Source organism: Glycine soja, chromosome 14 (assembly GCF_004193775.1).
Source record: "Glycine soja cultivar W05 chromosome 14, ASM419377v2, whole genome shotgun sequence".
Taxonomy (NCBI): domain Eukaryota; kingdom Viridiplantae; phylum Streptophyta; class Magnoliopsida; order Fabales; family Fabaceae; genus Glycine; species Glycine soja.
Window position 1 is genome coordinate 3,231,015 of NC_041015.1, and position 14,567 is coordinate 3,245,581.

A 14,567-nucleotide genomic window follows, 5' to 3' on the forward strand; every position below is an offset into this window, starting at 1 on the left:
TGACCCAAAATTTGCACTTATATTTCATAGGTCAGCTCCCAACTCTTTGCTGCACTTAGGCTTAGCTTCTAACTTGGTGCATTGACTCACCATCTTTGCTTTGAATCGCCATGGAAGATAAACTAGCAACAACAAGTGAAGGACAACCCATAAGATGTAAAGGTGTGCCATGCCATGATTCATGAAAAACAACAAATTTTATATGCTCTTTTTTATTATTTCAAATAGCTTTTTAGCTATTTGAAGTTGATATTTATATTTCATATGAATAAAAGGTACTACCTGTTCTTCTTTATTTGCAAACTGTAGCTGCGATTTGTCGCAAGCCAGGTTCTCCATTGAGTATTGAGGAGATCATTGTGGCACCACCAATGCCTCGTGAAGCTCGGATTCGTGTTATATGCACTTCTCTTTGTCACAGCGATGTTACTTTTTGGAAAATGGAGGTTATTACCATCATTTTCTTTCTCTTTGAATGATTTAAAACATTTTTCTTAGTCAATGTCTTCCCTTTACCATTTTTTATTTACTTTCATACTCTTTCTTTTCTTAAAAGTCTTAGTGGAACTTCTTATTGAATTTTTTAAGATCTTTTTTTTTTTGTTGTGTTTGAAGGTCCCTCCTGCAATTTGTCCAAGAATTTTGGGTCATGAGGCTGTTGGGTGAGTGAGTGTATGCCTTTCACTCTTTTTAGTTTTATAATTTTATTTACTGGATCATATTATTCATTCCTAAGGAAAAAGAAATCCACTGTTTATTAATACCCTGTTTGTATTGTATCTTTCTGTATCAACATAAACTTTTGCGCTTTACTTTTTAGATAGGTAGAGTAAACTTTTGTGCTTTAATATATATATGTTTGGTCAAACTTTATGTGGTTCTTACTCCCTAGTCATTACAGATGTCGTTTCTACAGACATCAGTTGTATTAAGTTTGTGCTATATCTTTTATACATGTAATGGCTAGGTTTTGACCAGTTGTGCTCAAACCTTTGCTCTTTTATTAAATAAATTACTTTTGCCTTTCAAAAGAAAAAAAAAGTATTCTGTGTTACACCTGCTAAAATTGTTTAGAGGCATCTTTGTGGTCTAACTATCAGGAGTAGTTAATTTTCTAAATTCAATCCTAGAGAAAAGATTGGATAATTATGAGGCAAATTTTAATGTTTCAATTTTGATCATGGATTAAATAACAAAGCAAAGTGTGTCTGCAAACCTTCAGATGATTTAACAACAGTAATCTGAACATTGATTTAAGAACAAATTCTATGACTAATTATATTTATCTTTCCTACCTATGTTTTGTGTTGGTTGCAAACGATTTGGCACCTTGAGCCCCTTTATATCTTCTGCATGTTATATTATAGAAGTTGATGATGATGTTCTAGCTAATTTTGATATGATCCAGGGTTGTGGAAAGCTTAGGAGAGGATGTAACCGAAGTCACAAAAGGAGATGTGGTTGTTCCAATTTTCTTACCTGATTGTGGGGAGTGTATAGATTGCAAATCAAGCAAGAGCAACCTTTGTTCAAAGTTTCCTTTTGAGGTGTCTCCTTGGATGCCTAGACATGCCACCTCTAGATTCACGGATTTAAAAGGAGATATCATACACCATTTCTTGTTTGTGTCTAGTTTTAGCGAGTATACCGTGGTTGACATTGCTCATCTAACCAAGATTGATCCAGCAATACCACCCAACAGGGCATGCCTACTTAGTTGTGGTGTATCAACCGGTAATTTGCCTAAACCATGCAAAATTGTAAACATTAAACAAAAAGAATATTGAAGAACTATATCAGTTGCATAATATAAATTATAGTCAGAATCTCTGATCATAATTAAACACCTGCTTGTTTTCACATTTTAGTTCACTACTCAACAACATTCATCTAATTCAGTATTTTGATTAAACTTCCACTTTTAGGGGTAGGTGCTGCTTGGAGAACAGCAGGTGTGGAGCCAGGGTCTACAGTAGTCATTTTTGGGTTGGGAAGTATTGGATTAGCAGTAAGGACTCCACATAGCGCTTTTTTTTTTTTGTGTGTGTGGGTGTTTTGTGGTTTATTATACTCAAACGCTCATTGCAAGTGAATGGTTTCCAAGGTTGCCGAGGGAGCTAGACTTTGTGGAGCAACTAGGATTATAGGTGTGGATGTCAACCCAGAAAAATATGAAACTGGTAATGCATTATCTGCTTAATGATAATGCTTAAATAAATTTGTTTTGTGTCATTATTGTGCTCAAATTATGTAATTGATTTTGTGGGTTTGTTCCTCTGATTTACTCAGGAAAAAAGTTTGGACTCACTGACTTTGTCCATGCTGGAGAAAGTGAAAACAAATCTGTGAGCCAGGTCTACCCTCTTCTAGGTTCCAATCTTTATTTAATTTAGTTTCCTTAAGTCTTGAAATTTACGTCTCATATGTGCTTGTTTAGCAGGTTATCATAGAGATGACTGGTGGGGGAGCAGATTATTGCTTTGAATGTGTTGGAATGGCAACATTGGTGCAGGAAGCATATGCTTCTTGTAGAAAGGTCTCTCTCTTCTCTCTCTATCCCTCTCCCTCTATCTATCTACCTCTCTCTCAAAGTGCCCCCAAACATGCCTTGCACTATGGTTTATAGGCAGACACAGTAATGTGATTGAATGAATAACTGCAGAATAATTTTAAAAGATCAACCTAGCACTAAAAGTAGCACTAGTAATAGTTTTTCTTTTGTGCTGACTAATTTGAAATTCCTAGTACTTGATGAAAACGAAGTTTCCTGTCAAATTGAGACAGGTTTGATTGCAAATTTTAATAATAAACTATTATCAGATGCAAACTTGTTGAATATTGTTAAAACTGATGCGTTCCCTACAGGGTTGGGGAAAAGCAATAGTTTTAGGAGTGGAGAAGCCGGGATCCATGTTGAGCCTTAGCTGTAATGAGGTCCTCCATAGTGGGAAGAGCCTCGTGGGGTGCTTATTTGGAGGACTCAAACCCAAGTCTGATGTACCTATTCTCCTTAAACGCTACATGGACAAGGTACTTTGTGCAATTTTTTTAATTTTTTTTTTCAGTCTATGCTCTTGATCCCTGCTTTTATTAACATAGTGATGATTATGTAAAATAATAATGCCATCAAACCAAGTTCTCGGGATGCTTCTTTTTAGTAAATTTCATCTGCAATTATCAACAGGAACTGAATTTGGATGAGTTTGTCACACATGAGGTGGAGTTCAAGGATATCAACAAAGCTTTTGATTTATTGATTGAAGGACAGTGCCTTCGGTGTGTGATTTGGATGGACAGATGAGTCCATTCTTGTACAAGTAATTGTTGTTTCGAGCAATTGAATTATGATATCAACAAGTAAAATGTTGGATACTGCTCTTATTTTGTATTTGATGAAAACATATTCAATTCAATGTAAAAGCAGTTGATACCCCAGCAAAGTAATTGTTAAAAAGGTTGATGATCGTCATCAGTGCTTAAAAGTATTATAGTATCTGTTTCCCTGAAACAGCATCGTTTAGTAGTTACCATTTTTTTGTGGCATATAATCATGCATTGAATATTATCCAATTTCCATTTGAAAAACAAGTTTAGGCTACAAGTGACAATCCACCACAATTTCATCGGTAACATGCTTGTTTTATACATTTATACCTTTTTATTTTATCCATCCAAATAATATATTTTTCTATTTATATCTGTATTATTTCTTTATGGTTTAATTGATATTGTTCCCTACCGATGTTCCAGCTTTATAATTTTTTTCTATAAAAAATTTAAATTATAATCCTTTACATATACATATAAGTTTAGTTTTCTGTTTAACATCATTACTAAGTGACTGAAAAAAAATAGTTTTCTGTTTATTAAGACTACTATAAACTTTTTCTAACAATGCAAAACTGCCACAAATTTCTTCCGCAATAGAAAATAAAGAAAACCACAATCTACTTAAACCTATGCCATTCTCAATTTCCTCTGGCATTAGTTGAATCTGGATCAAGGAGGTAATCATACAATCATCATCCTAGAGGAGTAACTGAGAATATAATAAGTTTGAACACATCGCAATTTCTCTTATTTTTTCTGTTGTGAAAGAAATTTTTAACAATTTTATACCGTCAGAAGTATCTTGTACTGGTGTATTTGCAGTCACATTAGTGATGATATTATCAGTAGAAATCAAAACTTAATTCAAAGGAAATATGTAAGTGCTAAAGCTTATAATTTTTGGTAGACAAGAGTTTAGATTAAAAAAAAAATGGACCACAAATCATGCACAATGACAGTTAATATATACCTGTCTCTTTCTCTCGTTTGGAAATTCAAAGTTCCCATTTAATTTTTCAGTTGTCACATCTGTAATGCAGAAAAAAGACCTAATTGTTTATTTTTAAAAATTCAACTTTAAAATAGAAATATATAACATTAATATATAAAACTTATTAAAAAATTAGAATCTTGTATAATAATAGTAAAGTCACTGTAGAAGATTGATTCCTAAAAAACTAGATAAGAAAGGATAACACAAACGTCGAACTAAAACCTGACCGTTTTTCAGAAATTTGTGCGTGCATCTAAAAATTTTACTCTTGTAACATCTCAATTTTTTCGTAAATAAATTTAAAAAGCTTTTTAGTAAAAATAAATAAATAAATAAATATAGAGTAAATAATAGGCTGAGTATCCTAGGTATAAATAGTTATGCTAAGTCAACTGCTTCCTTTTTTGCTTCATTTCCATTTTTCCCATTATCCTCTCAAAACTCTTTCTTTTCCCGCAGCCCACCAGACCTGTCTCAGAAAAACAACGATCTCGGACTCGTTCACCGTTGGATCGTCGTGAAATTTGAGTACCACGTTCGCAACCCAATTTCGAACATTCTTACCGTTGGGAATTTCAAAATCATATCTGAGCTTAGAGGAAAACCCTTCGCATTGTAGCCTTTTCCTTTCCCGCAGAAACCCAAAACGGTCTCAGTAAAATTACGATCCCGGTTTCGCCGTTGGATTTTCGTGAAATTTGGATATGTTGTTCGAAATTCAATTTCGCACACTTTCACCGTTAGGATTTGCGAGATAATGTTTGTGGAGGGAGTAAAATGAATCGCATGAAGACAGTACAAGTGGAGGCTTCAATCTCTTCTTCGTCCCTCTGACGTTTGGGAATTCTATCGGAGCAGTTGGAGGAATAACTGGAGGAATCTCAGGGAACCGCTAGAGATGCTGCTATCGTTGGCTGAAGACACGTGAGTCCGGGATGAGTTATTCACAATTAGGGATTAGTGAGAACATGTGTAGGGATCCTTAGAGATATCAATTGGAATGAGTTTTGGGGTGTTCTTGCAATTTTTATTTTATCCTTTTAATTATTACAGTGAATTATATATGTTTGATGAATCAATTGATGTCTCAATGAGAAATTGCTATGAAATTGATGTGTTCTTGTGTTGAGTGTGAACCCCTTAGAAAAATTAAGCTCTTTTTATTAACGTAAATTATATTTTAAATAATATTATTCAATGACTTATTTTATACAAATTATTATCTTGTTCTAATTTACGACGATGATAAACATGTTATGTGTATATAATTATTGTAATACTAGAATAATAAATTAAACAAAATTGTAAGGTTAATGTCTAGTGGTAATTTCTTTTGATGTAATATTAAATTAATTGTTAAAGAAATTCTTTGATTAAAAATAATGTAGTTTAATTTACTATATACATATACATATATATGTTTTGTATCATGCAAATATTATTATTGTGTGATGTGTATAAGTTATAAGGTGTAATAAGTTATTATAATGGTATTATAATATTATAGTGAAGATTGAGTAGTACAAAGTTGAATGTGTCAATTTGCGAGATACATATTAAAATGAGATGATTGATGTGATATTATGAGATGTTAAATTGTGAGCATGATATTTGATTGTGAATAAATGTGTGTGTTTGACACTTGAGGTGACAATAATTATATTGTGAGCTATGAATTATACAATAACCCGACCAGTGTTATCTTGAGAAAAACGTTGATGCGCAGTGTTTAAGAGAAAATGTAGGTTTCCTATTTAGGAACCAGTGTTAAATTGTAGCACAATGTGTTAAACGTGTTTGAAACACGAGTGTGAGGTCGGGGGTATTGTATAATTCATGAGCAGTGCTTATAAATAAAATATGTGATGGTGAATTGTGACATTATGAGATGTGAAATTATGAATGAGTTTTGGTTGTAAATAAGTGTGTGATTAACTCTTGATGTGACATTATTTGTGTTGTAAGCTGTGAATTGTACAATAACTCGACCAGTGTTATCTTGAGAAAAGTGTAAATGCGCAGTGTTAAAGAGAAAATGTAGGTTTCCTATTTAGGAACCAGTGTTAAAGAGAAAGTGTAGGTTTCCTATTTAGGAATCAGTGTTAAATTGTAGCGCAATATGTTGTACGTGTTTAAAACACGAGTGTGAGGTCGTGTGTATTGTATAATTTACGAGCAGTGTCTGTGTGCTAAAATGATTTTAGGGGTTGGACCTGAATCAGGAGGGAGAGGCCCTGACGGACTCTTCGAAGTGTAGGCCTTGGGGGTCACCGGGTTTGAGTGCTCCTTTAAGCCTATGTTGATCCCATATGGTTGGAGCATTCTCGCAAAACATCGTGACCCTGACTGGTCTCTCTATGATCTTACTTAGTGAGAGTGACCTGACAAACCCATTGTGTGGTGTGTCTTGTTATGTACTCCTAAGCGCCCCAGAGTGGTTTTTCACTGACATGGTACCACATTGCATATAAGCTTGAGTCTTAGCATAACTGTCTCATGCGCTTGCTAATTGCTTATTATGAAATTGATGTGTTATTATGTCTTGATCGGAGTGTGTGATTCTTGTGTATTGTGATTGATGATTGAAAGGTTTGATTGATGATTTAAAAGTGAATTTTGAATGATAAAGTGATAAAATAATGTGAAATATGCTAAGTAAATTGTATTTGGCTACTATATGTTGTTTTTTTTCTCTATTAGGAATGTGATAACTCACTCCCTGTTTGTTGTTTGTGTTTGAATCCTGTGATGATCTTGAACCTTGTGTTCGGGGGAGCAGATGACTAGGTGAAGTGCTTAAAGGAACCTTGTGCTGAAGGACGTCGGGACACAATGCTCTGATAGGATGTGACAGTGGGGCATAAGTTTTATATTAATTGCATAATGTTAGTCTATTTTATTTTATCTCACTGATTTAACAAAATATTGTTTTGTAAAGTTTGACGGCCTTGTTTCGAGCCGAATATATTTTTTTAATAAGTTTTAATTGATAATAGTGAAGTGAATGTGAACCTTTTATCCGTGTGAATTTGGTTACCGATATTTTTTATATATTTTATTTACTTATATGTCGGGGTAGAGGGTGTCACAACTCTCATAATCAACAAACAACTATTTTTTTTCTTTTTATCAACTCATCAAAATGAGACAAATAATTAGTGTAAAAGATGAGGTACGTGAGGCTGAGAGTGACCAGCAAAAATGAAACCATTCTAGTTTGATAGCTTCAAAGGGAAGCAAAAATGTAAATCCTCTATACAATTAGACAAACATGTTGCATTGACTCATCTTGAGTGTCACACGTCACACTTGTACTCCACACTCACACCTCAGTCGAAGTCATTATCATCCACAAGTATAGTCGTTAGAGTCCACATGTTTTAGTTACTTTTATATGGTGCTCAACTTTTTCATTTTTACTCGATGTGAGACTCCACCTCACACTTGTATTCCAACAAAGAGATCATTGTGGCACCACCAAGGCCTGGTGAAGCTCGCATTCTTATTATATGCTCCTCTCTCTGTCAAATCAGTATCAGTTTTTGGAACATGCAGGTTGCCACCATTTTTGGTTCCTCTAAATGATTTATTGTGATTTGGAACATTTTTCTCAGCCAATGCCTTCCCATAACACCTTTTCATTTTCATTCAATTGCAGTAGAATTTAGATTACTTTTTTTTTTCTATGAAAACTTCTGAATGATTTTTTTAAGAAACATTTTCTGTGTTTTGAAGGACCATCCTGCCATTTATCCAATAGGTCTGGGTCATGAGGCAATAAGGTGAGTTTATGCATTTTATTTTGATCCCTCTTTTCTCATAAGGATTCCACTACCTTGTTGGTATGCTAAATGTGTATGCTTTTCCTGTATCAATATATACTTTTCTTCTTTTTTCGTTTTTTTAGTAGAGTAAACTTTGGTCTTTTTAATCAATAGCCTCAAGTCCTTAGATTTTCTTGTCATATGGGGTTGTGAAGCAGGTTATCTTAGAGATGACTGGTGGAGGAGCAGATTATTGCTTTGAATGTGTTGGTATGGCATCATTGATGCAGGAAGCCTATGCTTCTTGTAGATAGGTCTCTCTCTCTCTCTCAAAGTGCGCACAAACATGCCTTGCACTATGGTTTATAGGCAGACAGAATAATGCGATTATATTGTAACAATAACTACAACATGATTTTCTACTATCACCCTAGCACAAATCTTGAAAAAATCTTAACTGATGCATACTTGTTGAATGCATGAATTGTTAAAACTAATGCTTTGCCTACAGGGTTGGGGAAAAACATTAGTTTTGGGAAAAACTAATGCTTTTTTAGTCTATGCTCTTTGACCCCTCTATTAATATATGTAAAACTAGTAATTAGTAATGATTATGTAAAAATAATAATAACATAACATAATAGCAATACCAAGTTCTGGGGATGCTTCTTTTTAGTAAATTTCATCTGCAATTATTATCAACATGAACTGAATACGGACGAGTTTGTCACACATGAGATCGAGTTTAAGGATATCAGTAAAACTTTTGATTTATTGATTGATGGACTGTCTTCGAGAGTTGAAATACATCACTTGATAATATTGAGAGTTGAAATTTCATTACACAAACAAAGAAGATGAAAATTACAAAAAAGAAATAAAATACATACATACTGATATAAACACACATATAATACAGAACCATATTAAACTAATGCATTCCTTGTCAGTTTGCATGGATTCTGTTATTTGTTCTTTTCACTCCTGAAATATGCACTCCTTCAACAAGTCTCGCAAGCAATGGTGGTTTCCCAGTCATGAAAACATTATATCCCAAAAGCATTCCAAATACCAACCCACATGCAAACCCCACTGCTACAGATTTCCAGCCAAATCCTGATTCTTCATGCTGAAATGTTGAATGTGGTGGCCAATCTTCATCCTTATTGCAGGATTTTGACAAAGGGAATCCACATAGCATTGGATTTCCAGCATAGGAATCATTTCCAAATGTGTTAAACTGTCCACCTATAGGTATGATACCCTCAAACCGGTTTTGTGAAAGGTTAAACACAGCCAGAAAACTCAAATTGATCAAAGCCACAGGAATCGCTCCTGTCAACTGGTTGCACGATAGGTCCAACCATTCCAAATTTCTCAAATAACCCAAGGATTTTGGAATGGTACCCGTGATTGCATTGTGCGAAAGGTTAAGCCCTATGAGAGAATACAATTCTCCAATGACTTTTGGAAGTTCTCCTTCAAACATATTATTTGATAAATCAATGGTCGTGAAAGCAAAAAATATCCTCACCAGCTCCATGTAACGACCTTTCATTACAACCACTACAGAATCATTATAAGGACTGCGGGTAGTAACCACATTTTTCAAACCAATTGAACAAGTTTGGTTGGCATTCACATTCATCATTTTTTGAAAGTTCTTGATGTATGATGTTGGCAAGGGCCCACTAAAATTGTTATTTGAGACGTCAAAAATTCTCAGCCTGAGAAACGGATGCTTGGCTCCGTAACAAGTGATGACACCATGAAACTTATTTGATCGCAAACTGAGTACCTGTAACTCTTGCAGGCTTTCTAACCAATGGGGAAATGTATCCTCTATGTTATTGTCTGCCAGGTCCAAAACTTCCAGATTTGTGCAGTGGGCCAAAGACCGAGGTAATGGTCCATCCAATTGGTTTTCATTCAACTTTATAGTCTCCAATGCATTTCCCTTAGAAAAGATCCCAGGTATGCTACCGTAAAGGTTGTTGTTTTGCAAATCCAATGCCCAAAGAGAAGGAAATGTTCCCAGACATTGTGGAATGGGGCCTGTCAAGTTGTTATGAGCCAAGTTGAGTATTTTGAGGGAGCTTGCATTGCACATTGCTGAAGGAATATTCCCTGTCAGCTCATTATTTGAGACTAAAAAGTATTCAATTCCATTGGGTGGAATTGGGAGATCTCCTTGCAGCTTGTTGAAACTAAGATCAATAAAATCAATGTTCTTCCAGGAGTGTAAGAGCTTCTCATGAAACCAATGGGGAATGCTTCCACGAATGTTGTTATGAGAAAGATCTAGTTGGAGAAGATTTTGAAGTGGTGCTAAGAATTTAGGGAAACTATTAATATTACAGGAAGATAAATATAAAAATTGAAGGTTCGGTAAGATGTAGTCAGCGGTACTATCAAAGTTAATAGAGAGAAGACTGTTGTAAGAAAGATCAAGGTAATATAGATTTTTTAACTTTGTAAATTGATGAAAGTCCAGATGACCACTCAAGTCAGTTGATGACAAACTTAAAGTAATAAGATTTTGGAGTTCAAATATTGAATTTGGAAAATTACCTCGCAGTTTGTTATTAGAGAGGATCAAGTATTCCAAAGAATAAGATGATGAGAATTCACCAATTGACCCCGTGAGATGGTTGTTGCCAAGATCTAAAGTGGAGAGTTGAGTTAGATTAAACAATGATGAGGGAACCAGTCCATCAAAATTGCAATTCTTCAGAACTAGTATGTTAAGAGACTTCAAATGGCCAATGGAATCGGGAATGTTTCCCGAGAAAGCAGTATAAGCGAGACCCAAGTGCCTTAGTGGAGTACTCCAGTTGGACTTTGGAAGTTCACCTCGCAGGTCTTCATTACCACTCAAAGATAGTATTTGAAGATTGGGTAAACAGAGGATGTCACCCGATAGATTCCCTTGCAATTTGGTGTCTCTAAGTGTAAGGGAGATCAAAGAGGAAGACAGATTGGTTAGCAATGACAAAGAGCTCTCTCTGATAGAAGACATGTCTGCGCCATCTAAATAAAGCTCTCTTAAATTAGTTGCGTTTTGAATGAGCTTTTTCCAAGTGTATCTATCAACTCTCATTCTCGCGTAGTTGGGATCTCCAATTGTCAAGTAGAGGCAACCGAGATCAAGAGACAGTAATTTGGACAAGTAAGAGATTGTGGAGGGAATGTCACCACTGATTTGAGAGTATGACAAATTAAGATGCATGAGATTGACGAGATCACCAATTGTAGAATATAATGAAGAGCCTGAAAAATCATTATAGGATAGGTCGAGTTGTTGAAGGTGTCTTAGGCTGAAGATGGTGCTGTTGGGATGGAGTTGACCTTGAAGATTACTGCAGCTAAGGTCAAGCCCAATCACGTGGCCTGAGATGATGTCGCACGTGACCCCATCCCACTCACAACAATCTGTGCCATTTTTCCATGATTCTGTCTTTGAAGAAAAAGAGCAATAATCATGAAGCCAAGGATAATGATCAACAAACCAATAATAATGATGTGAAGTGTTGAGAGCAAGTGAGTTTTTGAAAAGTAGTAAGACAGAACTGTCATGGTGGTTGCAGAAAGAGGAAGAAGAAGAAGGAAGAGAAAGAAGAAAGAGAAAGTATGGGAGTAGAAGCCAGCAAAGACTGTTATTGATATTCATCCTTTAAACTGAATAACAAAAATGGAGGATTTTGGATAAAAGCAATTCAATTCACAAACTTCAATTTATAGCCTACGCTCCTTCAAAGGATTTCATTATTTATTTGTTCCTTTATTTATTTTTACCTTTATTTTTTTCTCTTGTTATAAAATTAATTATTATATCTGTTATTTTCTTTTTATTCAATTAAGAAATATTTTTACTTTTTTAATATTTAATGAATGTTTAATTTTATTCAATTGATATTAATATAATAATATATTTGTAAATCATTATCAAAATAATTTTCTGTTATTTGGATAATTTTTTATATAGCCAACAATTAAAAATTATAAATATTTATAAGTTATCGCGCTAGTTTTCTTTTTCAAAAAATCAGTTAAAAATTATCTTTTAAGATTTCTTCATCATCACCTTTGTTCTCCAATAATTTTATGACTATATTAATATTTTAAAAGTTTAATCTATCATCCGTAAAAAAAAAAAAAGGTTAGTCTAGTATCAATCAAGTTAATTCCTCAATATTTTGTTATTTATCTAGTTCGTATTTTTTTTAATGACAAGTAACATTTTTATAATTCTTTTTAATAGAAACTTGTAAAATGATTATATTTTATTTTTATACTTTGGATCAAAATTATATTGAGCCGGCACCATAAGTAAAAAACAAAGAGCAACCATTTTTTAATATATATATATATATATATATATATATATATATATATATATATATATATATATATATATTGCTAAATCATAATTGACACTTATTATTTTTATCTTTATTTTTCTTCCTATCGCATTACGTACGTCACTTAATATGTATATTAGCTTAACCAAAACTAATAAAGAAGAATTTTCTTATTAGCTTAACTAATATTTTAGGTTTAATTACCCATTTGGTCTTTATAGTTTTCAAACTTATCCGATTTAGTCGTAACTTTTTTAACACCGTTAGAAGATTATTGTCAAGACCTAAGTTTTCTCTTCTCGCACAGCACCGCAAAACTCCCTCGGCATTTTCAATTCATCTCACTCTTGGGCACTCAGAACTGATTGTGATTTGCTTCAACCAAGGGTTGACCCATGTCGTCCATTGTTGCAATCAACTGAAAATCCAGACGTGTTCTTCTTTAAAAGAGGATGAAGGTAGGTTAAGGTTAAGGTTGATTTATTGTAAAACACAGAGGTCATCAAGGTTGATTTATTGCGAGTGTGGAAGGAGGTTAAGGTTGTTTATGTCATGAACAGAAAGGAATTTGGGGCAGATTCTGCACATGTGCGGTGCGAGGTGTCGTGCGAGATGCCATGGGAGGTGCTGTGCGAGGTGTGGTGCTAGGTGCCATGCGAGGTGTCGTGCCGTGCAAAAACACACCTGAGCGTTTTATGTGCAAGTGAGAGTTCTGAGTGGACTTTGACAACAATCTTCCAACGGTGTTAAACAATTTTAACGGTAATTAAAATATAGGGACTAAAAAAACCACTTATTAATTATAGAAACTAAATTTGATAAGTTTGGAAATTATAGGGGACCAAATGGGTAATTAAACTAATATTTTATTATTCTTCTACCCATGTCATTCTAGGCTCAAGTTTGAAACGGAACTAGCTCAAAAGAAAGTTAAAAAGCAATGAGCACTCAATATCACGTCCAAGACCATGACGCTATAGTCATAAAGTAAACAGCGTTTTATGTACGTAGGAGACGTCACAATGCATTATTAGTTACTTGTAATTTTTCTTTTGACAGATACAAGATGCTTCATACAACTTGCATTGTAAAGTTACAGGAACATTAAGTCATGAATTATTAGAACAATCGAAAGTCTAACCATGTTGTCATTGTCAAAATGAGAATTATGGTTGAGACTTGAGGGATGACCGTTTGTATGGAAATGGAGCATTTCCACAGTCTTCAAAGGACCAAGTCTGCAGTGTGTCCCGTTTTTCCTTCAAACGTTTGTTCCTTTGTGTGTATTGGGGAGTACAAACGTAAGATGCTGCTTGACCATTACCACCTAGATTTAATATATTATTAATTATTTACTTTAAATTTTAATAATTATAAGTATTGAAGGTTGGATAAGATGTATAGTCATCGGTACTGTCAAAGTTAACAGAGAGAAACCTATTATGAGAAAGATCGAGAAAATTTAGATTTTTGAATTTTGAAAATTGATGGAATTCCAGATGACCACTCAAGTCAGTTTGGTACAAACTCAAATAGTTAAGATTTTGGAATTCAAATATTAAATTTGAAAAATTACCTTCCAGTTTGGTATTAGAAAGTAACAAGTATTCAAAAGAATAAGATGAGAATTCACCAAGGTTGTTGCTATGCTCCAACTCTAACAAGGAAGGCAAAGAAAATTCCGTATTTATTGATTTTCTTTACAAAACATCTTCTATAATATTTTGAAACACAAATAATTCGAATCTAATCTGACTTAGGGTAATAAACTTTAATGATTTCTGTTATTGATAAACACCAGCTTATAGTTTGTAGAAGTGGGGTCAGAGCATTTCTTTCGTGAAGAGTACGTAAGCACTCTCAAAACTAGTACGTGTAACCTGGTGATATTTTGGTAAATATGATACGCCTATCATATAGACACTACTCTCTGCAAAACAAAAAACTGAAGCCAATTGCTTCTTTCTTCCTCCTAATGATTGGTGGTTTGTTACACACATCCACGAGATTAAAAGCATGTTATACTATTCACTTGATACTTATAGTGGTTTATTTTAAATTTTAATCCATATACAAAAAATGTTGTAAGTTTTGTAGAAATTTTAGTCAAAAAACGTT

At 34.0% G+C, this 14,567-nt stretch overlaps 2 protein-coding genes across 3 annotated transcripts; one reads left to right on the forward strand and one right to left on the reverse strand.

The window, feature by feature from the left end:
* On the forward strand, positions 1-3,485 carry LOC114384961 (alcohol dehydrogenase-like 7). Its single transcript, XM_028344819.1, has 10 exons — positions 1-162; positions 310-446; positions 616-662; positions 1,409-1,734; positions 1,926-2,008; positions 2,105-2,180; positions 2,290-2,354; positions 2,441-2,536; positions 2,866-3,030; positions 3,185-3,485. Exons 1-10 carry the CDS (start codon positions 111-113, stop codon positions 3,299-3,301), a joined length of 1,164 nt encoding a protein of 387 aa, XP_028200620.1. The 5' UTR covers positions 1-110; the 3' UTR covers positions 3,302-3,485.
* Positions 3,486-8,842: 5,357 nt separating this feature from the next.
* LOC114385107 (receptor-like protein Cf-9) lies at positions 8,843-11,784 on the reverse strand. 2 transcript variants are annotated; one of them, XM_028345083.1, is made up of 2 exons: positions 10,660-11,784; positions 8,843-10,389 (listed from the first exon to the last, which is right to left on the reverse strand). In XM_028345083.1, exons 1-2 carry the CDS (start codon positions 11,756-11,758, stop codon positions 9,035-9,037), a joined length of 2,454 nt encoding a protein of 817 aa, XP_028200884.1. In that variant the 5' UTR covers positions 11,759-11,784; the 3' UTR covers positions 8,843-9,034. The 2 variants fall into 2 exon arrangements, with proteins under 2 accessions (XP_028200884.1, XP_028200883.1); XM_028345082.1 differs by having other exon boundaries at positions 8,843-10,416.
* Positions 11,785-14,567: the final 2,783 nt, after the last annotated feature.

Coding starts and splice junctions, on each gene's coding strand:
- LOC114385107 (XM_028345082.1), bottom strand. CDS start 11,758: ATGAATATCAATAACAGTCTTTGCTGGCTTCTACTCCCATACTTTCTC. Junction 10,417..10,659: donor CTCTAATAACAAACTGCGAG/GTAATTTTCCAA, acceptor CTAAATTCTTAG/CACCACTTCAAAATCTTCTC.
- LOC114384961 (XM_028344819.1), top strand. CDS start 111: ATGGAAGATAAACTAGCAACAACAAGTGAAGGACAACCCATAAGATGT. Junction 2,009..2,104: donor TGGGAAGTATTGGATTAGCA/GTAAGGACTCCA, acceptor ATGGTTTCCAAG/GTTGCCGAGGGAGCTAGACT. Junction 2,537..2,865: donor CATATGCTTCTTGTAGAAAG/GTCTCTCTCTTC, acceptor CGTTCCCTACAG/GGTTGGGGAAAAGCAATAGT.